The 23,807-nt window shown below is 44.0% G+C and overlaps 1 protein-coding gene across 1 annotated transcript in view; it reads left to right on the forward strand.

Annotated features, from left to right (window-relative positions):
- FBN1 (fibrillin 1) overlaps positions 1–23,807 on the forward strand; it is a 193,114-nt gene that overhangs the window by 60,857 nt on the left and 108,450 nt on the right. The window contains 6 exon segments of the mRNA XM_070953865.1: positions 3,963–4,088; positions 11,866–12,024; positions 13,345–13,491; positions 15,715–15,861; positions 16,850–16,969; positions 18,291–18,416. Coding sequence (XP_070809966.1) covers positions 3,963–4,088; positions 11,866–12,024; positions 13,345–13,491; positions 15,715–15,861; positions 16,850–16,969; positions 18,291–18,416 — 825 coding nt within the window.

The raw sequence follows: 23,807 nt of genomic DNA on the forward strand, positions 1-23,807 counted from the left end.
TGTTAGACTTTCTGAAGCAACTTTTAAACTGTGTTCGGCGAAAACTCCAAAGGTAACCTGAGTTCAAGGGACTTTGGTGTTAAGAGTGGGCAATTTTTACTCGATGTGATTGCACTACAGCAGAACAGATCTCTCTCTCTCTTTCTCTCTCTTTTTTTTGAAGTTGCAATTGTGAAAGTCAAACTGCAGAAAGAAGGACTAAAAAAACCTGCCCACTATTAAAGGGGAAAAGAATTGCATTTTAAGTCCGTGGTTGATGGCCATGCTACCCTTCACAAGAGGATCACATTAGACCTCTCACTTCCCTGAATGCAAAGTCCAGAATTGTGTAGTGCCATCATCTGTTGTAATTGCCATTTCAAGTGTGTCCCAATTTTAATATCAAAGATAAACACACAACTCTTGATTTCAACACTCACCTTTCCTATTCGAGGTTAACTCAGTCCTTTGAAGAATTAATAAACCCTGGAGATTACTTTGATTTAAGCCATCTGGCTAGCTTTGGAAGATGACTACCTTTCGATACAAAATTGTAGTTGGTTGTTAGTTGCGAAGTCGTGTCCGACTCATCGCGACCCCATGGACAATGTTCCTCCAGGCCTTCCTGTCCTCTACCATCCTCTGGAGTCCATTTAAGCTCACGCCTACTGCTTTAGTGACTCCATCCAGCCATCTTATTCTCTGTCGTCCAATTTTTCTTTTGCCCTCAATTGTTGCTAGCATTAGGCTCTTCTCCAGTGAGGTGGCCAAAGTATTTGAGTTTCCTCTTCAGGATCTGGCCTTCTAAAGAGCAGTCAGTGTTGATCTCCTCTAGGACTGACCGATTTGATCGCCTTGCAGTCCAAGGGACTCGCAGGAGTCTTCTCCAGCACCAGAGTTCAAAGGCCTCCATTCTTTGGCGCGCAGCCTTTCTTATGGTCCAACTTTCACAGCCATACATTGCAGCTGGGAAAACCATCGCCTTGACTATATGCACTTTTGTTGGCAGGGTGATGTCTCTGCTTTTTAGTAAGCTATCTAATTTGCCATAGCTTTCCACCCCAGGAGCAAGCGTCTTTTAATTTCTTGTTAATTTTGGTACAAAATACATCATTCTAAAGATTTTAGAATTATGTGTGGCAAGATCTATTTTATGGCCTAAGCCATAGAAAAGGCATCTAGACTAGGGATAGACAATATAATGCTCTCCATATCTTTGGTTTACTTTTTGTCAGAGCATAGCCAGGAGCAAGGGATTGTTGGAATTGTGCTCCAAAATATTCTAGAAGGCACCAAGTTGTTTATTCCTGGTCTGGGACCTCCCCACACATACATGGCACAGTTGTCACATGCCTAAATCTAGCATAAAGGAAAGTACAGCTTTTCTGAATGGTGGAGATGTGTTGAGGAGATTATCCAACTGTTGGCCATACGGTCTGAGAATTCTTGTAGCCTCAACACATCAGAAGGAAACCAAGTTGGAGGACTTTCAGCTAGATGTCAAATGGCTTGACTAGGTTGTAATGCCTGAAGTAGCCCCTGTAACACAGTCTAGCTTCCTTCGAGAAAGACTAACATTTGAAGGCATGTTCCAAAATCCAAATGACATTTCTGCCCATTGTTTATGGCAGCCAGAGACTAAGTCATCTCGATGGGAAGATCTTTCTTGCTGGTAAATCCAAAATGTTCCAAAGAATTTGTGATGTTTACCAAAGTCCTTCCCTATTAGTCACCCATTAAATTTTGATTAGCAATCCTTGGTGACAAGCCACTCTAATACAGACCTGATTTTGGCAACCTATTAATATTTGTGAGGATAATCAGCAAAGCTGTGAGGCTTTTTGTGTGCTTCTGCAAAATATCACTAAAAGCCCTGGATGCCTTATAGCAGTGATGGCTAACCTTTTCGGTGCCGAGTGCTGAAAGCGTGCACACCCATAATGCAATGTGTACCTGCAACCCTGCACCTGCCCCCATGTGTGTGCACCCCCCCACATGTGTGTGCACCCCGCACATGTGTGTGCACCCCACGCATGTGTGCGCAACCCCCGCGCATATGCTCCACCCCATGCATGCGAACGCGTCTCTTGTGCCCCAGGTCCGGATTCCCGAGGATATTGACACACATCAACAGTCCTTATCAAATTTATTAAGTAGCAAGAATAAACCAAAGTCCGGCAAAGGTTGGCAACCAGCCCAGAAAACAAGATACAATAAGACTTTTCCAAAAATGCTCTGATGATAATTACAAGTTGTTTCTAGCAAGAAACTTACTAACAGCGTGTGACTTAAATAGGCTAAGGGAGTGGCCAATTATCCTCAAGCCTTACTCTCGAGGAGACCTCCTCCTCCTGAGTAGCCACTTCTGCCTTTTGGCAGCCCTGCGTGCTCGAGCATTGAGGAGAGGCTCCTCCACTTCGCTCTCTCCACTTGAAGGAGCCTCTGGAGGTTCTGAAGGCCCTGGCTGAGTCTCTGGCTCTGGCACCACATCCTCTTCAGCCTCCTCACTGTCCGACGTGAGCGCCGGCTGCACAGGCTGCTGGCACGACACCACACCAGCCTCCTCCTCGTCGGGATCAGCCACGATCCGCGCAGGCCGCTGGCGGGCCACAACAGCGTCTCCCAAATGCACCCCACGCATGTACGGCAGAGCCCCGAAAACCAGCTAGCCGGTGGGAAGTATGAGTGCCTGTGGGGTGGAGCTGAGCTGGGGCAATGACTTGCGCGCCAGCAGAGAAGGCTCTGTGGGCCATCTGTGCCACGCGTGCCATAGGTTCACCATCAAAGCCTTATAGGAAGGATTTTTGTCATCCAGGATGGATCATATTGCTATAAAGATTTTCAAAAATAAGAACAAAATATTAGAAGAACGTGGAATGTTTGACAAGGACATTGGTAGGAATTCTGAATAACAGAGAGGGGACTGTCTATAGATGTGAATAGATTAGTTTCAAGTATTTTATCTTTAAGCTAGTAGTGCTTCTGTTTACAAAAAAAAAATCTGGCTTTGCTGAAAGCAAAATCTCCAGACTTCATCATAGGGCCGAGTCTAACCCAAACAATGTATCACTGTTTAGATTAGTGTTGACATTAATATAAATACCATTGTCCTCATTTCAAGTGCTCTGCATTCATTGATGCAAAAGCTAGTAAGGCTAATGACTTTCCAAACCTTAGCAACAAAACACCAAGAGTACTAGGGCCATTAAAAGTATATTTTGGAGGTTTAATTTGTATGTTATTTGCAGGGCCTTGAAATCTACAATGATAGATCCACCCTTTGGTTACTTCATTCCTAGAAACAGGAGATTTATCTGTTTATCCGTCATCCATCCATCCATCCATCCATCCATCCATCAATATGTGATGAGTGATCTTCACTGGGACAGCTTTTGTAGTTAATTGTTAATGCAGCAGGCATTACATTTTTCAGTGATGTGGCTGATTTCAGATAATCCAGCTAAAACTGTTTTGCATGTACACTGAGAGTTTCTGCACTGGAGACAAATTCCTTGTGTGTGTGAATGTTGACACTTGGTCAATATTTTTACTTCTACTTCTACTTCTACTTCTACTTCTACTTCTACTTCTACTTCTACTTCTACTTCTACTTCTACTTCTACTTCTACCATTTCTATGTGTCTCTCCTCTCCTCTCCTCTCCTCTCCTCTCCTCTCCTCTCCTCTCCTCTCCTCTCCTCTCCTCTCCTCTCCTCTATTCCCTGTTCTACCCTACCCTATCCCATCCATCCTGTCCTGTCCTGTCCCTTGTCTCCTGTCCCCTGTCCCTGGTCCCCTGTTCTGTTCTGTTCTGTTCTGTTCTGTTCTGTCCCGTCCTGTCCCGTCCCGTCCCGTCCCGTCCCGTCCCGTCTCGTCCCGTCCCGTCCCGTCCCGTCCCATTCCATTCCATTCCATTCCATTCTATTCCATTCCATTCCATTCCATTCCATTCTATTCAAATCATCCTTGTTTTTAAATCCATAGATATCGATGAATGCAGCACCATCCCTGGCATCTGCGAAGGGGGCGAATGTTCTAACACTATTAGCAGTTACTTTTGCAAATGTCCCTCCGGATATGCCACAACCTCAGATGGCACCGGCTGCATTGGTGAGTAAAGAATTGCAAACATGGGTGTGGATATGGGCAAGCGTGTTGGAATTCAGCTCTTTGAATCCAAGAAAGAGGCGCAGAAATTCACAGAAATATGACGTTAATATTTTTCAAGGCATCGAAGGATTTCCCTGAAGGTAGCTTTTGTAAAATGGTTCCTTGTCTGTAAATTCCTTTCTGTGTGTTTAGTGTAAGAGGAAGATTTTCTTTCTGCTTTCCCTTACACAGATATTGGCAAATCCTGTTTGTTTTAAGGAAACAGCTCTCTTTGATTTGGGTTTGAAGTTGTGTTTCAAAACTCCATGACTTGAGACCCCATACCCATTTCCCACTACTAAATTTAAGCAGCACATGTAATTAATTAAAAAGCAGCCCCCCCCCAAAAGAATCAATTAAAGAGTTTCCTATCAATCCAACATCTGATATACTTTTTGAGCAGCTTTCTTGGATTTTTCAAGAAATGTCCATCCAATTTGGCCATTCACAATAGGATCCTTCATCAAAGTTAAATATTCTCCTATTAAGGAACATAGCTAAAATACTTTTTAAAACTATTTTCATTTAAGCTAGCATTTCTTGATAGATATGCATGTTAAAAACAAACAAACAAACAAAAAAGTCAGTGGCAACAGGGAGCTGCATATGTCAGCAGTCTACAAGAATGCAACAAGTTGGTTTTGCCTGTGATGTATTGGAAATACAGATATAATATGGGAAGGGGAAAAAAAGCAATCAGAGATTGAGGGGAAAAAATAAGGAACCACTCCCTTTGTTAAAAGAGAAATGAGGGAAGGAGAGAGGGAGGGAGGAAGGAAGGAAGGGAGGAAGGGAAAGGAAAAGAGAAAGAGAAAGATAGGAAGGAAGGAAGGAAGGAAGGAAGGAAGGAAGGAAGGAAGGAAGAAAGAAAGAAAGAAAGAAAAAGAAAGAAAGAAAGAAAGAAAGAAAGAAAGAAAGAAAGAGAGGTTAGAAGAATGCAGCCCTTATGACTTACCATCTTTCTTTTGTTAAGTCTGGACAGTTTCTGTGTGTTCCTGTTTGAAATACAATACCTTTTCCAAACGCAGGTTTTTACATATCACTTCATGTCAGAAGGGGTCACTTGAGGGGAAAACGCAGAACAAAACTGACATGGAAGAGAACCAAATCCTATAAACTTTACTTTTTCCTTAGAAATCTGGAACGCATTTATTTTGGGAGGTGATTCATTTGGGACGCCTTTCTCAAAAGGTTTAGGGTGGTATTTGATGTCTGCTGTAGTTTGGACCTCACAAGAGTACGGTATAATGCGTTTTCCTCGCTCATTACCTCAAATGTTACACTTACAACAACAACAACAAAATCTTTTGCTCTATATAGAGTAACAAAGATATTTATGTTTACTCATTCTTCAAGTGTCGGCACTTGAAATTCTAGACAATACATCTGACTTGCAACTTGTGATAGGACACTAGTCACAGCTATAACCATCTCATCTTGATTCTTTCAACTAACACCATGCAGATATTCCTGGAGATGTCTATGAAATTATCAGCTAGACATTCAGGAGGCTTTATAATTTTTTTAAAAACTTCTTATTAATGCATATTCTATCTTTTATTAATTATTTAAAATAATGTGTTTCATTTGTTTTGTCTTTGATCGAAACCCATTTCCTTGCCCTTCTCCTTCCTAACACATATAGACTGGGTGAAACAAGGCTTAATAGCAGTAACTGTGAGAGGGATCTCGGAGTCTTATGGACAACCAATTAAATATGAGTCAGTAGTGTGCAGCGGCAGCCAAAAAAGACAATGCGATCCTAAATTGCATTAACTAGAGGGTTACAATTAAGATCAAGCAATACCACTCTATAAAGCCTTAGTAAGGCCACACCTAGAGTCCTGCATCCAGTTTTGGTCACCACAGTATAAAAAAGATGTGGACACTCTAGAAAAAGTGCAGAGAAGAGCAACCAGGATGATTAGGGGACTGGAGGCTAAAACATATGATGAATGGTTACATGAGCTGGGCATGGCTAGTCTAGTGACGAGAAGGACCAGGGGAGACATGATAGCAATCTTCCAAAATTTGAGGAGCTGCCACAGAGAGGAGGGGGTCAAGCTATTTTCAAAAGCACCTGAAGGCCAGATAAGGAATAATGGATGGAAACTGAACAAGGAGAGATTCAACCTAGAAATAAGGAGAAATTTTCTGACAGGGAGAACGATCAACCAATGGAACAGAAGTTGCCTTTGGAAGCTGTGGGAGTTTCATCACTGGAGGCTTTCAAGAAGAGATTGGACTGCCAATCCAGATTGGATTGGACCCGAAATGGTGTAGGGTCTCCTGCTTGGGCAGGAGGTTGGACTAGATGACCTACAAGGTCCCTTCCAACTCTCTTAATCTGTTAAACAGCCCTAGCTGTTCATACGTAGTAAGAGCACTCACCCTCATAAAAAGTTTGTGAACTATGCTTCCTAAATATAGTCTTGGATGCATTTGGACCATATTCCTGTCTGTCTCCTGCTTTTATACCCAGGATGTGAATGAGAGCACAGCTAGCCCAAACTATCAGGAATTAAAATCGATCCTTGACCTAAGACCTATCTAGTCTCAGAATTCCTAAAAGACGTGGGAAGGAAGGCGTCCCAGCCTTGTTGATGAACTTGCAAAGAATGTTTGGATGTATTCTGTTTCTTGGTTTAGCAGCTTTTGGGGACAAATGACCGTTCTCAAGCAAACTCTTCGGTGTCAGTGCAAATAGGGTGAGCGTATTTCTTACAGGATTCAAGCATAGCTCATTTCTCGCGACGGCTGGAGACTCAAGTATTTTAATGGAAGAGCTGGATATTTCAGCAAGGACAAGAAATAGTGAAAGTCTTACATATTCCAGACCCCGAGCCATTCTTAATTTCAGCAACATTTTCAAGACAAAAACACACTTACATGCAAAAAAACCCCCCAACCCCACGGCCCATTCCCTGCAGAAAGCTCGGCTTTGCATCTTCTACATTTGCAGTATTTCAAAGATGTTAGCCAAAAACCATGGAACTGGGCACAAAACTCGTCTGGAATCAGTCGCACTAATGTTAGTTCAAAAATCTTTTCTATTTTTTTTTTCTTTTCCTTTTCCTTTTCGCCGTTTTCTATGCCTGTAATTCAGCTGTATACAGCTCTTTTGGCTCATCTCAGGTTTGATTTCGAAACAGCCCTTTTCCGTTTCCTGTTCCACATCAACCGTATTCCTCAACTGAAACATCTTTTCTGAAAAGGTTTTCTTAGTACAATCCTGGGATGGGAAACAATTCTTTCTTGCAGAAATGTGTAGATTCCTGAGAAATAGCTCCATCCTGGAGCAACTCAGTCTGGAAAAGCTTGGAGCTGAGACAGACAGTAGATTTTGAGGCAGGAGATAGGAAGCAGGTCCCGCTGTGAGGGTAATTCAAGGATGAAAAAGAGCATTCCACGCGGAGTTAAATCTCAGTTCACTGCTCTTCTTCACCCCATGTGCTTAGTCAGTGTTTATTTCTCTCTTCGGCTGCCCTAGTTTGCTTGTCTTCCACTCCTGTCCCCCAATTCTTCTCTCCCTCCCACCCATTCCTTTTTAAGTTTGAACGATCACCAAATCCATATGTTGAAATTGCAAAATCAGGGGTGGGCTTCAAAAAATTTAGCAAGGAGTTCTCTGCCTGGTTGCTGAGTGGGTGTGGCCATGGTGGGTGTGGCCATGTTGGCCTCCTGCACCACAGTGGAGGAGGGGTGTTTTTGCCCTCCCCAGGCACCGGAGTCTTTCCTTGAGTTTCCGGGAGGACGAAAACAGTATCCCCAGGCTCCGGAGGCTGTCTGGAGGCTGGAAACGGGCCTGTTTCCTGAACTTCCGGTAGGCCTGTTTTTCACCCTCCCCAAGCCTCCCCGAGCCTCTATGCATGCCCTACATTTACCTGCATCCAAAATGGGCCGTGTGGGAGGGGTGGGGTGGGTGGGCGGGGCCAGCCAGGAGTGGGATTTGGTGGTTCTCCGAACTGCACAGAATCTTAGCTAGAGGTTCTCCCGAACCCCTGCGAACCCACAGTAGCCCCTCCCCTGATTTTGCTTCATCTCCTGCAAAAAGCCTACAGAAAAGGCTTCCAATTCCAGGTACCGCTTGATTTACAACACTTCATTTAGGGGACCATTCAAAGTTACAACGGCACTGAAGAAAGTGACTTATGACCATTTTTCACAGTTATGACCGTTGCAGCATTGCCGTGGTCACACAATCGAAATTCGGACGCTGGGCAACTGGTTTATATTTATGACGGCTGCAAAGTCATTTTTGATGGAAATTGAGATGGGAAGATGAATTCCCCGCTTTTCTTCCCTAAGTGCAGTTATGCCTTCATGTAAAAATAGCCTTTTCTTATTGCTTTCCATGACATTCTCATGTCTGGTTTGCAGATAAAGTTGTAATTTATTGCACAGCTTTGAATAATAATATGAATTGAGCAACATTCGCCTGGGTGCTTTTTGCTCCATGAAAATCTACTTTAAATCTCTCTTTTACACAGGATACACACACATACACAAAGAAAGATGTACCACACCTACAGATACTGCTCCTAAGATTAAAAAGTTTTGTTGCCCCACTCATACCTAAATCTTAGAATTTTGTATCCAGAGTAGGGTTGGGTTCAGTGGTGGATTGCCCCCGGTTCGCACCGGTTCTATAGAACCGGTAGTAAAACCGGAGGGAGGCTCTGCCCACCGACCCCGATGTCATCAGAATCCTTCTGCGCATGTGCAGAAGAGTGTGCACACGGCCCCATTGCAAACCGGTAGTAAAGGTAAGTAGAACCCACGCAGGTTCTACTTTACTACCGATTCGCAACGGGGTCGCGCGCGCACTCTTCTCCGCATGCGCAGAAGCATTCTGATGATGTCGGGGGCGGTGCGTGGAGCCTCCCTCCGGTTTTACTACTGGTTCTATAGAACCGGTGTGAACCGGGGGCAACCCATCACTGATCCAGAGATATAATGCACTTACAGTAATGTCTACCTACCCTATGTTTATATGGTAGATCCACCAGCTCCTTTTCATTCTAGTCACTAGATATTTATTTTGGGCTCAGTTTGTGGTTGTAAGCTGAGGACTGACTATCCGTCCTCTATGCCTTAGCTAAAGAGATACATAAATAAGCTAAAATGCTTGGGTAGGCATAGTTCAAACAATAAAAATGTCTCTAGATTGTGAATAGTATATTACATTAATTCCGGAATTTATGCATCAAATTAAGATACGAAACTCTTAAAACAGGGGTGAAATGCTCCTGGTTCAGACTGGATCGCCCGATCCAGTAGAGATGGCGGCGGGTGGTTCGGAGAACTGGTAGCAAAAATCCCTGCACCGCCCCCACCATCACCATCATGCCCAACTGAGCCACAGGATCATCAGAGGCTTTTTTGTTTTGTTTTTACTTTTAAAAGCATTTTTTCTACAACCTCTTCCGACGAAAAAATGCTTTTAAAAGTAAAAAAAAAAAAAAGCCTCTGATGATCGCGCGGCTCAGCTGGGATCATCAGAGGCTTTTCAAAGCATTTTTTTCTGCAACCTCTTGGCCGAAGAGGTGGTAAAAAAAATGCTTTGAAAAGTCTCTGACGATCCCAGCTGAGTTGCATGATCATCAGAGAGGCTTTTCAAAGCATTAGAAAAAATGCTTTGAAAAGTTTTTTTTTAAAAAAAGTTAGCCACGCCCACCCAGTCACATTACCCCCCCAAGCCACGCCCACAGAACTGGTAGTAACAAATTTTACATTTCACCCCTGTCTTAAAACCCAAATTTTGAAGCTGCAGGGATCCCGTGTAGCCTGGTTCCAGGTCACAGAGAACTCTGTTACCTGAATTTGAGAATAAATAAGGGATTTTTTTGGCCCCCAAATTTGCCATCTGCAGCACTTAATATAGACAGTTTTCTTAAATCTGACTTTTGGGTCCTATCTTCCCGGGAAGGAAAATAGCTTGCTTTTGGCAGATGCTTTTCCAGAATGATGAACACAAAGCACCGCAGATTTTTCTTCTAGAAATATATATATATATATCTAAAATAAAAATCCCAGTCTGGGTGTTCATATCCTGCTGTCTCTTACACTTCCAGGAATTCCTCAGTCTTCCGGCTTAAAATTTTTGTTAACGGCGGCTGCCAGAACTGGCTTCGGTATCTGTCTTCCAACTTTTTTTGGAAACTTCAGTATCTTTCTTCCAATTTTTTTTTTTAAAAATCACAGATTTCTTCCAGCTATAGGACTATGAAAAATAGATCGTATCTTGTAAGACGAGAGAAGGACGAGCTTTGATGCTTTCTGCGTGACTGTTTTGTATCTTGCTTTTTTAAAGGGTTTCCAGTTTGGGTCCTTTGGGTTTCATATCTGTCTTCTCCTGCAGTCTGGGTTTTGTCTTGAACAGGGGCTGTTAGAAGAAGGACAAGTATGGCAGCCTTTCTAGATGCAGAAAATGCTGCTCAGAACACAAGGAGGGCTGACAGTTCCTTGTCCCCAGAACGCTTAATTTAATTCATTCTTCATTAGCTTTCTTTAGAAATAGAATAACAGAGTTGGAAGGGACCTTGGAGGTCTTCTAATCCAACCTCCAGCCTATGCAGGAAACCCTACACCACTTCAGACAAATGGTTATCCAACATCTTCTTTAAAACTTCCAGTGTTGGAGCATTCGCAACTTCTGGAGGCAAGTTGTTCCACTGATTAATTGTTCCCACTGTCAGGAAATTTCTCCTTAGTTCTAAGTTGCTTCTTTCCTTGCTTAGTTTCCACCCGTTGCTTCCTGTCCTGCCCTCAGGTGCTTTGAAGAATAGTTTGACTTCTTTGTTGCAGCCCCTGAGATATTGGAAGACTGCTATCATGTCTCCCCTAGTCCTTCTCTTCATCAAACTAGACATACCCAGTTCCTGCAACTGTTCTTCATATGTTTTAGCCTCCAGTCCCCTAATCCTCTTTGTTGCTCTTCTCTGCACTCTTTCTAGAGTCTCTGCATCTTTTTTACATCATGGTGACCAAAACTGAATGCAATATTCCAAGTGTGGCCTTACCAAGGCATTATAAAGTGGTATTAACACTTCACGTGATCTTGATTCTATCCCTCTGTTTATGCAGCTGTTTCTGGCCTCCGGAGGACCTCGGGGGGAGGGGGGGAGGGAGACACGTTTTTCACTCTCCCCAGGTTCCAGAGCCTTTCTAGGAGCCTGGGGAGGGTGAAAACAGCCTTCCGGTCCCACCAGAAGTCAGCAAACGGGATGTTTCCAGCCTCCGGAGGGCCTCTGGGGGGGGGGGAGAATGGAGAAGGCCGTTTTCCACCCTCCCCAGGCTCCTAGAAAGGCTCTGGAGCCTGGGGAGGGCGAAAAATGGGCCCACCGTACCATCACATGCCAAAAGTGGAGAGAGTTCAGGGGCGTCACACGCAAGGGAGCGGGGCACATAGAATTATGGGTGTGGGCACGCGTGCGCACGACAGCCCCCCGCACTCCTCTTGCTTTTGGCACGCAATGGCAAAAAGGTTAGCCATCACTGGTGTAGGGTCTCCTGCTTGGGCGGAGGAAGGTTAGACTAGATGACCTACAAAGTCCCTTCCAACTCTTTTTAATCTGTGATAATAATTCATACTGAGGTGTGAACGGACTCCTGGGTGTGACGGGTAGATTCCCCGTTGAACGGGATAGATGCATAAGGAGAGAAATACTCTTTATCTGCCAAAGAACTATTCTCAAGAGTTTGAAGGATGTTGTGTCCGTTTCTTTTTTGGAAACAGATGTTCGCCCGGGATATTGCTTTACTTCTCTCACCAATGGCCGTTGCAACAATCAGCTCCAGCAAGTGCTCACCAAAACCCAGTGCTGCTGTGACTCTGGACGATGCTGGTCTCCGGGAGCTACCACCGCCCCAGAAATGTGCCCTATTCGTGCTACTGGTATGGAACCCATGACGTGCCATTTAAACGTATAAAACCACATGTTATTTTTGAGGGGGGGGACTCTGTTACAGGGAAATATATAAAGTCTTAATAATGACTTGAGCCAAGACTTCTCTACAGTCCTGAGATGAGGAAACACAATTCTCCCAGGAGAATAGATTGATTTTAATTTAAGTGAATCTGATGGCATTAATAAATTAAATTCTGATTTACTCTTGGTTTCCTATAGCACCAGGCTCTTCTCCTCTCATTCAAAACAATTGGTCAAAGGCAAGAAGGCAAGAAATTAGTACGTTTCCCCGACAGAGAGAGAGTTTGGTCAACTGGTCAAGGCACCAGGCTAGAAAATGGGAGAATATGAGTTCAAGTCCTGCCTTAGCTATGAAAATCAGCTGGGTGACTTTGGGCCAATCACCAGGAGACAATGAGTTCTAGTCCTGCCTTAGCTATGAAAATCAGCTGGGTGACTTTGGGCCAATCACCAGGAGACAATGAGTTCTAGTCCTGCCTTAGGCATGAAAATCAGCTGGGTGACTTTGGGTCAGTTGCCAGGAGACAATGAGTTCTAGTCCCGCCTTAGATATGAAAATCAGCTGGGTGACTTTGGGCCAATCACCAGGAGACAATGAGTTCTAGTCCTGCCTTAGGCATGAAAATCAGCTGGGTGACTTTGGGTCAGTCGCCAGGAGACTGTGAGTTCTAGTCCTGCCTTAGCTATGAAAATCAGCTGGGTGACTTTGGGCCAATCACCAGGAGACAATGAGTTCTAGTCCCGCCTTAGGCATGAAAATCAGCTGGGTGACTTTGGGCCAATCACCAGGAGACTATGAGTTCTAGTCCCACCTTAGGCATGAAAGCTGGCTGGGGGACTTTGGGCCAGTCCCACCTCACAAAGTTGTTGTTCTGGGGAAAATAGGAGGAGGAAGGAATATTAGGGATGTTTGCTGCCTTGAGTTATTTATAAAAATAACAAAGGCAGGATAAAAATAAAAAATAAAATAGACTCTTTAGCAACAGAAATATTCAAGCCCATCCAGGCGCAAACCTAGCAGATAGTTTTTGCTTAAGAGCATATTAATAACTCAACCTCTGTGTTTAATGCTGAGTATTAGTCTCTAATAGGCTATAACCTAGGAGTGCCCAACCATGGCAACTTTAAGACTGTGGACTTCAACTCCCAGAATTCCCCAGCCTGGCTGGGGAATTCTGGGAGTTGGAGTCCACAGATCTTAAAGTTGTCGAAGTTGGACCCCCTTGCTATAAATATAAAACAACGGTTGATCATTCTTGACTGAATAATTGTTTATTTTCTTTCAGACGAGTTCCGCAAATTATGTATATATGGCAGTTTGCCGGTGGACAGGCCGGACAGGCCCATCATCCCAAGACCACCCGTTTTTCCACCTGACCACTACCCACCACTATTTCCACCAGGGAGGGTTCCGCCTTCTCAGAGACCCCCATGTAAGACTCAATTTAAATACTTTGTCTTCTCCTTGTTTAAGCCTATCTTTCATCTGTTTGTGCTGCGATTGGCGGTAAAAATGGGCTCTTCCCAGTTTCTTTGTCGTTGGTGACTTTATGCAAAACAAGCAATGTACCAACAAAGGAGAATATTGGTAGCTCAGGGTTGAAATGAGGGATCCTTGGTCGGTGGTGGGATTCAACTGGTGTAACAACCGGCTCGCTTCGAGCGCCCAAACGATTGAACCAGTAAATTTGAAAACAGCACCTTCTACTGCAGCTGAGGTGAATAAAACAGCTGAGGTAATCCATGCTGCCCCGCCAATCAGCTGGGCTTCAAACAAAGGAAATATAAATCGGTATAGTGCAGGGGTGGGTGGGCCCAGCTGATCATCGGAGCGAACTGGTTTGCTCTCAGCTGATTGTCGGAGCTACCAGTACGCCCAAACCAGCAGAATCCCACCTCTGTCCTTGGTGATCTCTGAGCTTGGTTGTTTTCTTGCTGAGGTTTCATTACCCAAAATAGGTAACATCAGGAGTGCTAGTAAGGAGTGTGGGGTTTGCTCTCAGTTTATATGTTTACATACCCAGGAACTGGATATGTCTAGTTTGATGAAGAGAAGGAGTAGGGGAGACATGATAGCAGTGTTCTAATATCTCAGGGGTTGCCACAAAGAGGAGGGAGTCAAACTATTCTCCTAAGCACCTGAGGGTAAGACAAGAAGCAATGGGTGGAAACTAATCAAGGAGAGAAGCAACTTAGAACTAAGGAGAAATTTCCTGACAGTGAGAACAATTAATCAGTGGAACAACTTGCCTCCAGAAGTTGTGAATGCCCCAACACTGGAAGTTTTTAAGAAGGTGTTGGATAACCATTGGTCTGAAGTGGTGTAGGGTTTCCTGCTTGGGCAGGGGGTTGTACTAGAAGACCTCCAAGGTCCCTTCCAACTCTGTTGGAAGAGCAAACAATGTTTCAGGTTACCCAGATAATTGTAGACGCTAATCATTTTGTACATTTTGCTTTCTTCTGCACAGAAGAAGGTCCCCCAAACTTTCATTCTTAATTATGTTGGATAGAACTTGGGGATGTTTTGAAACTTTCTCCCCTCCCCTTTCTAGTCTTCTAGGCTAGAAAATGATGTTGGTTAAGAAATCAAATGTAATTTGTTGAAAATTGGATTAGGATCAGGGGTGGTATTGACTTACCTTCGCTGCCGGTTCGCAAATGTGAGCGTGCGCATGCTCGCTTCGCTCGCACGAGCCACCTCCGCACATGTGCGGAGCCTTCCGATCATGCGCAGAGCATTACAAACAGGATGTGATGACATCCGGGCGGGTGGGCGGAGCCTCCTGCAGCCGCCGCTACCAGTTCGGGCAAACTGGATAGAAATGGCTGAATACCACCACTGATTAGGATGAAAGTATTAAAGAAGATACTGGGCTTGGACGAGTTTCTTTTTCCCAGACTGCAAATCTAGGTTATTTATCAGAAAATCAGCTTAGTTCCAAAGTGGGTTGCTTTGCAAATAAACCCTTCCTCGTGAAATGATAGGAAGAATTTGGTTTTAATAGGAAAAAAAAAGTACCGTATTTTTCGGAGTATAAGATGCACCTTTTTCCCCCCTAAAAGGGGGTGAAAATTTAGATGCGTCTTATACACCGAATGTAGCCCCGCCCACGCACTGGCCCCCACCCTTTGGCCTCTGCCTTGCAGCAGTTACCTCCTTGCAAGCAAGCAGCAAAAAGAAACAGCGCCTTTCAGCTTCCGCGCAGCCTGATTAGCACAAGTTGATTGGCTCACCTTCCCGACTCTCAGCTGATTTGCTCTCAGCTGTTTTGCGCAGGGCTCTGCTGTTTGCTGCAAAGAGGTAAATTGCTGGAGCAGATTTTTTTTTCCTTGTGCTAATCAAGCTATGCTGAAAACAAAAGTGAAAGTAAAGCAGGCTGTTTGCTGCAACGAGGCAAAATTGCTCAGAGACAGATTTCTTTTTCTTGTTTTCCTCACCAAAAAAGATAGGTGCGTCTTATACTCTGGTGTGTCTTATACTCTGAAAAATACGGTAACTGTTAGTTAGATTGAGAACTGCTATTTGCAATAACAAGATGCTTATCAATGATGGACACAATCTCACTGTAATTGCTCTAATATCTTTTAACAGATTTTTTAAAAATGTATCAAATGCATCCAATATTGAACTTAGATTTTCTTTTTTCAAATTTCAGCTATTGCCTCAGTTAATTTCACTCAAGCCAACTTATGCCAGTTATATCAAAATCTTTGCATTAATGGACGCTGCGTTCCAACTCCTGGAAGTTACCGCTGTGAATGCAAGAAAGGGTTTGAATTGGACCTTAGAGGCGAATGCATAGGTATGTCTGTCCATCAGATTTATGTCATGCCATGTCTTATTCCTTCCCTTCCCTTCTTTCACTTTTCAGCTGCGTGCTCCCTTTTCTGAAATGAGCAGAATTTGGAATATGCTTTACTCAGTAGCCTCAGTAGAGACCATACGGCGAATTTGTCAGGAGTAGATCCCATTCTGAGTCAAAAGGCCACTGGACTTTGTTTTTCTTTGCAGTCCTCTGGTCAATAGCACTCTCTCTGAGAGTCACTGAGGCCACTTGAAGGTTTATTTGTGCCCTCGGGGGTCACCTGAATAGTGCAAATGGCTGTGGAACCTTCTTGGGGCTGCTGAAAGGACTGGGTTGGAAACACGAGATAGGTGGTGTTGTATCCCATTCTCTCTGTTCAGTCTTAATGGCCTCTTTGACCCCTCTTTCAAACCAGCGGTCCACTCTGTCCAGAATGTGGACTTTGCTGTCTTCAAAAGAGTGACCTTTGTCTTTCAAATGCAGTTGGATTGCTCAGTCTTGTCCTGAGGGGTTTGTTCTCCCGTGTCGTGCCACGCGTTTGTAAAGTGGTTGTTTTGTTTCTCCAATATACAGATCTGTACATATCTCACTGCTTTGAACTGCATATATCACACTGCTCAATTTGTGTCTTGAGTGTTTTATCCTTGGTGGTGAATAAAACACACAGAGAGGTTTATTCCGAGAAGAATAAAATCTTGCTTTAGAGGCTCATTCTGATAAGTCTAAGTTCACCCAAGCAGAGGAAAACGGCTCCATCCCATCCCATTCCAATCCAAGAAATGTATAACTTTTCCACAGTAAAATGGGGCTTAATATCAAAATATTGGGGTGATGAAGGATGAATATTCCTAACCAGAGTAATGTATATAACACTGTTTGGGTTTGGCAAAAAGCATGCTCTGTAGAGGTGAAGCAAGTTAGGAAAGGAAACTTCGGCAGCGCTTGCCAAAGTTTGCCAAAAATATATATCTTCTGTCTCTTACAGATGTGGATGAATGCGAAAGGAATCCGTGCGTCGGTGGCGACTGTGTGAACACACAAGGTTCCTATATATGCAAGTGTCGTGCTGGATATCAGAGTACGCTGATGAGGACAGAATGCCGAGGTAAGAGTACATCCCGGTAGAAACACTGAAACCGCCAGCTATATTTCTTGCTATTTCTAAAGTTTTAAACCATCGTCAATTTCCTCTGAATCTGAACTGCTAGGAACTCATCCTGGCTCCTTGCTTTGCAAAGAAAAGTCAGATAACATGTGATAAAATTATTTAGACCTCCCACGATTCATGTCTCTGAATTAAAAACGGAGATATTGTTCTTTCTTTCTTTTTCTCCCCCAACTGTTCAGTGTTAGACAGAGAAGGCGAAGCTTGGCTTATGATCTAAAGAAACAGGGCCAACTTTTCTCTAAGAATACAAGAGGGGGAAAAAATCAGCTTGCAAAGGGGGATCTTTATGCTCCAAGATATAGTTAGCTGAAGTGTGTGTTTAGCTTTCCTTCTCCTTCTCCTTCTCCTTCTCCTTCTCCTTCTCCTTCTCCTTCTCCTTCTCCTTCTCCTTCTCCTTCTCCTTCTCCTTCTCCTTCTCCTTCTCCTTCTCCTTCTCCTCCTCCTCCTCCTCCTCCTCCTCCTTTTAAATGTACTAGGTACATGCAGAGGAAGTGCCCAGATCTAAAAAAAAAAAAAAATCTCTGCGGGATTAAGGGGAATCTACAAGACAAACAAGATAAACCCCAGAGAACAAAAGTTTAAGCACACCGGGCTGTGAAAGAAGAAAAGGCATTCAATGAGTTGTGTCATTTTGCCAGAACATCCTCCCTTCCTATCCCACTCCAGCCCTGAAAGTCAAATTGCTAGCAATATGAAAAGAGAGTGGCCATAGAGATGACTTTATAGTAACTGTTGAGAACTACCAAGGGGGCTGAACCCCAAGAAGATGACATCTTAAATCATGGTCATGTGACCACGGGACTCTGCAAACGGCCGTAAATACTGACCAAGTGCCCAAAATGCGATCATGTGACTAGGGAGGGGCATTGAAACTTTGAAACTGGGGTTGTAAGTAGCTCTGGGGAGGTCCACCGTAACTTCGAATGGTCACTAAGTAAACAGTCGTAAGTCGAGGACTATCTGTATCTGAAAGAACTCTGATATAACTCCTGCAGAGTGGCATCATTCCTGAAGTTCAGTTTCTATCAGGATGCAGCCAAAGTTAAGCACAGTAACGCACTAGATTCTGGTGGCAGAAAAAAATTAAAGACGTATGTTTACATCCCATCTATGTAAGTCAACACAACTGAAGCGTTCAGCCTGGTCCGGGTGGCGTTTTGTGATTTCAAAGGAGTGGAGTCCTCCATAGCAAATCAAGTTGCTTGTTTCTTGATAACTCTTGTACCCGTATTTATGTCTTGGTTGACTTTTCTTTTAGATATCGACGAATGTTTGCAGAATGGCCGGATATGTAACAACGGACGATGCATTAACACCGATGGCAGCTTCCACTGTGTTTGCAACGCCGGCTTCCATGTGTCAGTTGATGGAAGGAACTGTGAAGGTCAGGACTGCCAAATTCATCCTGAGCCCCTTCTTCTTCACCTCCTGTAACTGCCTGCATTGGAAGGATTTCTCTGTGCTTGTTCTCTGCTTGGGTGTTGAGTAGGAAAATCCCCTGTGGCTTTCAGATAGAGCAGTCTGTAGCAGTGGTGAAGTCCAAATGTTTTTACTACCAGTTCTGAGGGCGTGGCTTGGTGGGCGTGGTGTGGCTTGGTGGGCGTGGCTTGGTGGGCGTGGCAGGGGAAGGATACTGCAAAATCCCCATTCCCTCACCACTCCTGGGGGAAGGATATTGCAAAATCTCCATTCTCATCCCACTCTGGGGCCATCCAGAGGTGGTATTTGCCGGTTCTCCAAACTACTCAAAATTTCCACTACGGGTTCTCCAGAACCTGCTGGATTTCACCCCTGGTCTGTAGGAATTGAAGTTCAATTTGCCAACTCATCGGTTGAGATCCACGTGTCCTTTAAACATAATCACAATCAGAATACAGCTAGGAGGCACCTTGGAGGTCTTCTAGTCCAGGGGGCTCAAACTCAATTCCATTGAAGGCTGCATCTGGGCTGGGTAGGCGTGGCCAACTGGGTGGGTGTGGCCAGATTGATGCCACTCACTGGATATGGCGGACTGGGTGAGCATGGCCAGCTGGGTGGGTATGGGCAGCTTGATGCCACTCTCCAAACTGCTGGCATGTTTCCTCTTTGCATTGGGTAGATTGGGTTGAAGCCACACTGGCCCAAAGTTTCCTCTTTGCATTGGGTAGACCGGACCGAAGCGACGCAGTTAGACTGGGATGAAGTGATGCAGGCTGGCCTCTTACATTTTCCAAGATGACCCCACGGGCCAGATCCAACTATATTGCAGCCCAGATGTAGCCCATGGGCCTTGAGTTTGACACACCTGTTCTAGTCCAACTCCTGCTCAAGCAGGAAACCGTATATATACCATTTCAGACAAGTGGATGTCCAGTCCTGTCTTAAAAACCTCCAGTGATGAAGCACCCACAACTTCTGGAGGCAAGCTGTCCCACTGGTTAATAATTCTCCCAGAATTCTCATGATGATACATAATCATAATTTGCACAATTCTCCCTAGAATGTCAAAGGAATAATTTTGTGTGGTGTGTGATGGAGGAAACTAACCAAGGAGAGAGCCAACTTAAAACTAAGGAGAAATTTCCCGACGGTTAGAACAATTAATCAGTGGAACGACTTGCCTCCAGAAGTTGTGGGTGCTCAATCACTGAAAGTTTTTAAGAAGAGATTGGACAACCATAGGTCTAGAATGGTCTAGGGCAGGGGGTCTCCAACCTTGGCAACTTTAAACCTGGTGGACTTCAACTCCCAGAATTCCTGCTGGCTGGAGAATTCTGGGAGTTGAAGTCCTCCAAGCTTAAAGTTGCCAAGGTTGGAGACCTCTGGTCTAGAGTCTCCTGCTTGAGCAGGGAATTGGATAGAAGACCTCCATGGACCCTTCCAACTCTGTTATTCTGTGTGGTTGGATCTGGGGATCCATGAATAATAAACTACATGAGATCTGAAAGAGAAGCAACATCATCTCATAAACAGCTTTTATGATGGAGATGGATACTCCTGGGAATGCTCTTTAGATCCTACGAAGCATCCTGAACTCATTAGCAAGAGACTCTTGCAACATATCCTGGTCCTTCTAAGAAATGTAAACACAGTTTTGGTGTGTTGAAAAACAATCTGCAAACCAAAATCTCACAAATTCACCAAATCTTTGCATTGAATTTGGACAGGAAGGTTGAAATCTCACGAGATTTGCTACTCCGGTGAGATATTGGCCATGTTTAAAAATTTTTTTTAAAAAATATTGATTTTTCTCTCACTGTTACACAAAATTACATCCAGGGCCTGAGAAACTCTTGCGAACTCCCTTCTTTAAAAGAAAAAGAAAAGGGGAAAAGTTGGTTTATTACATTCTCCCAGTCCTTGAGGAGAGGGTTCGCCATCTGCTCACATTTAACAAAAATTCAAGCGCTGGTCACAAGCCGCATTTTTTTGGCAGAATATTATCTCAGTGATTCAGCTCGAAGGCTGCGGGCCAACATTCTTGTTTGGGATAGAGAGACACATTTTTAAAAACCATAAATTACTTTTGCCTGATTTAGAATGTCAGAAAAAAGTAAACATGCCATATAGAGAGGAGTCATTTCAATATTAAGGGGAATTTGAACATTGTTTTAAGGTCACTGTTCTCCAGGGATAAATGTGAGTTGTTACCTTGCTGATGTGAAGTTTGCAAAAGATGCCCTAATTAATTCATGAGCCATGAGCCGAACTTCAAAAGAAATACAGTCATTTATTAGGAGCACCATTTCGGCAATATTCGGATGCAGTTAGAATTAATCCCATGTAGATTTACGTTCCCCTATGACCCTGTCTCTCCCCTCCTCTCTGGCCATGTCATAAATCACATTCTCCAATCTTTAATCTTTAATCCGGCGGCAGCCAAAAAAGCCAATGCAATCCTAAATTGCATGAACAGAGGGATATAATTAAGATCAAGTGAGGTACTACTACCACTCTATAAAGCCTTAGTAAGACCACATCTAGAGTACTGCATCCAGTTTTGGATACCACACTATAAAAAAGATGTTGAGACTCTAGAAAAAGTGCAGAGAAGAGCAACCAAGATGATTAGGGGAATGGAGGCTAAAACATTTGACGAACGGTTGCAGGAACTGGGCAAGGATAGTCTAGTGAAGAGAAGGACCAGGGAAGACAGGATAGCAGTGTTTCAATACTTGAGGGGCTGCCACAGAGAGGAAGGGGTCAAGCTATTTTCCAAGGCACCTGAAGGCCAGGCAAGGCACAACGGATGGAAACTGAACAAGGAGAGATTCAACCTGGAAATAAGGAAAAATTTTCTGTCAGTGAGAGCAATCAACCCATGGAACAGAAGTTGCCTTCAGACGTTGTGGGAGCTTCATCACTGGAAGCTTTAAAAAAAGAGATTGGACTGCCATTTGTCAGAAATCGTTTAGGATCTCCTGCTTGGGGGGGGTGTCAGACTAAATGACCTACAAGATCCCTTCCAACTCTGTTAACCTGTTAATATTTATTTATTTATTTATTTATTTATTTATTTATTTATTTATTGCGATTTATATGCCGCCTTTCTCCCTAGGGACTCAAGGCGGCTTACAAAATGACAACTTCAATACAAATCACAATACAATACAAAATTAAAATCAGTAACCCAATTAAAAAAACAATTTAAAATTATACCAGTGTACCCCCAAACGGATCAGTTTAATTGGCGGAAGGGGCAAACCCTTCAGGAATCTATGCTTAATCCTAATTTGGAGGGAATGGCTAAAGGTTTGAGCTGCTGTTAGGTATTGGCCTAAATATCTTTACCTGGAAATCTGTCAAATTATTTCATTCGAATATCTCCCTCTCATCACCTCACTAAATCCCATGTCTTAACAGCAATAAAACCAGTGCGGTACAAAGTGTGATCCGAGAGAACATTTTTTCATGCCAAACAGTCTCTGAGCTGTCTGAATTGCATCAGCTTCTAAAGTCATTGTCTGCACTTGTCTATAATGCCCCTGTCTACAACCTCAAATTCAGAAGTTTGCCTGAATTTGGAAAAACAGGTACATTATTAAACATGACTGCAGATGTGACCACTATCGGTTTCACCGTGAGATTTCTGTATCAATAAAGGAGAATATTGGTGGCTCGGGGTTGAACTGTGGGGTCCTTGATGTCCTCTGAGCCTGGAGATTTTCTTGCAGATGTTTCATTACTCAACTAGGTAGCTTCATCGCAGCACTGGTGATGTTACCTAGTTGGGTAACAAAATGTTTGCAAGAAAACAGCCAAACTCAAAGAGCAAACAATGTTTCAGGTTACTCGGATAATTGTAGATATTAATTGTTTTGTACATTTTGCTTTCTTCTGCACAGAAGAAGGTCCCCAACCTAACTAACGTTATCAGTGCTAGTCCTGGTAATGAAACACCAATCCAGGGGTGGGCTTCAAAATTTTTAGCAAGGGGTTCTTTGCCCCGGTTGATGGGCGGTTGTGGCCTCCTTGGCCTCCGACACCACGGGGTGGTGGTGGTGGTGGTATTTGCCCTCCCCAGGCTCCGGAGGCTTTCCTCGAGCTGGGAGGGTGAAAATGGCCTCCCCAGGCTCCGGAGGCCCTCTGGAGTCCAGCCTTCCCAAGCTTCTGGTAGGCCCATTTCTTGCCCTCCCTGAACCTCCGCTCACACCCTGCAGTTACCTGCATCCAAAATGGGCCGCATGGGGACTCCTGGGAGGGATGGGGTGGGCGGGGAGGGGTGGGGTGGGGCCAGCCAGGAGTGGGATTTGGGGGTTCTCCGAGTTGCACAGAACCTTAACTAGAGGTTCTTCTGAACCAGGGGTGAAATGCTCCTGGTTCGGACCGGATTACCCAATCCGGTAGCGATGGAGGCGGGTGGTTCGGAGAACCAGTAGCAAAAATCCCTGCCCCCCCCCATTGCCCAGCTGAGCCACACAATCATCAGAGGCTTTTTTTTTAATTTTTAAAAGCATTTTTTCTACAACCTCTTTGGCCGAAGAGGTTATAGAAAAAATGCTTTTAAAAGTAAAAACAAAGCCTCTGCCGATCAGGCAAGTCAGCTGAGATCATCAGAGGCTTAAAAAAAAGGAAAAAGCCTCTGCTGATCAGGCAAGTCAGCTGGAATCATCAGAGGCTTTAAAAGCATTTTTTTAACAACCTCTTCAGCCGAAGAGGTTGTAGAAAAATGGTTTTAAAAGTAAAAAAAAAAAAAAAAAGTTAGCCACGCCCACTCAATCATATTACCCCACCACCACCAAGCCACGCCCACAGAACTGGTAGCAACAAAATTTACATTTCTCCACTGTTCTGAACCCCTGCAAATCCCCAGCAGCCCACCCCTGCACCAATCTCAGAGAACACCCAAGACCTTCTGTATCTTCCCCGATGTTCTCCTGTGATGGTTAGTTTATAATTGTCCTAAAGGACCTCCAATATCAAAGGCCATCTGCTAATGCCATTTGTTTAGGGCCATGCGTGAGATGTCCTGTTGCGTTTGTGTCCTGCTTGTGTGGGCATCTGATTGGTCACAGCTGGAACAAAATACCAGCCTTTGGTTTCGTTTACCAGATTTATTGTTTTTACATTCCCATGTTTTTTTTTTAAAATTCAGGGCAGGAATTTGGGTTCCTCCAGATTTTACTGTGGTGTAATTTCTAGTGAGCTTCAGACAAAATGATGTGTATTTCGCAATGCTGGGAGCCTGACTTTACTTGCAACATAAGAAAGGATGCAGATCTGCCTTCTGTCTTCAGTGTTGTGTTTAACAACAGAAAAGTGTTAAGAAATCAGTACCTCACTGTAAGATAACTGT

This window comes from Pituophis catenifer, unplaced genomic scaffold (assembly GCF_029215685.1).
Source record: "Pituophis catenifer annectens isolate HBS135680 unplaced genomic scaffold, rPitCat1.0.hap2 SCAF_14, whole genome shotgun sequence".
Lineage (NCBI taxonomy): Eukaryota > Metazoa > Chordata > Lepidosauria > Squamata > Colubridae > Pituophis > Pituophis catenifer.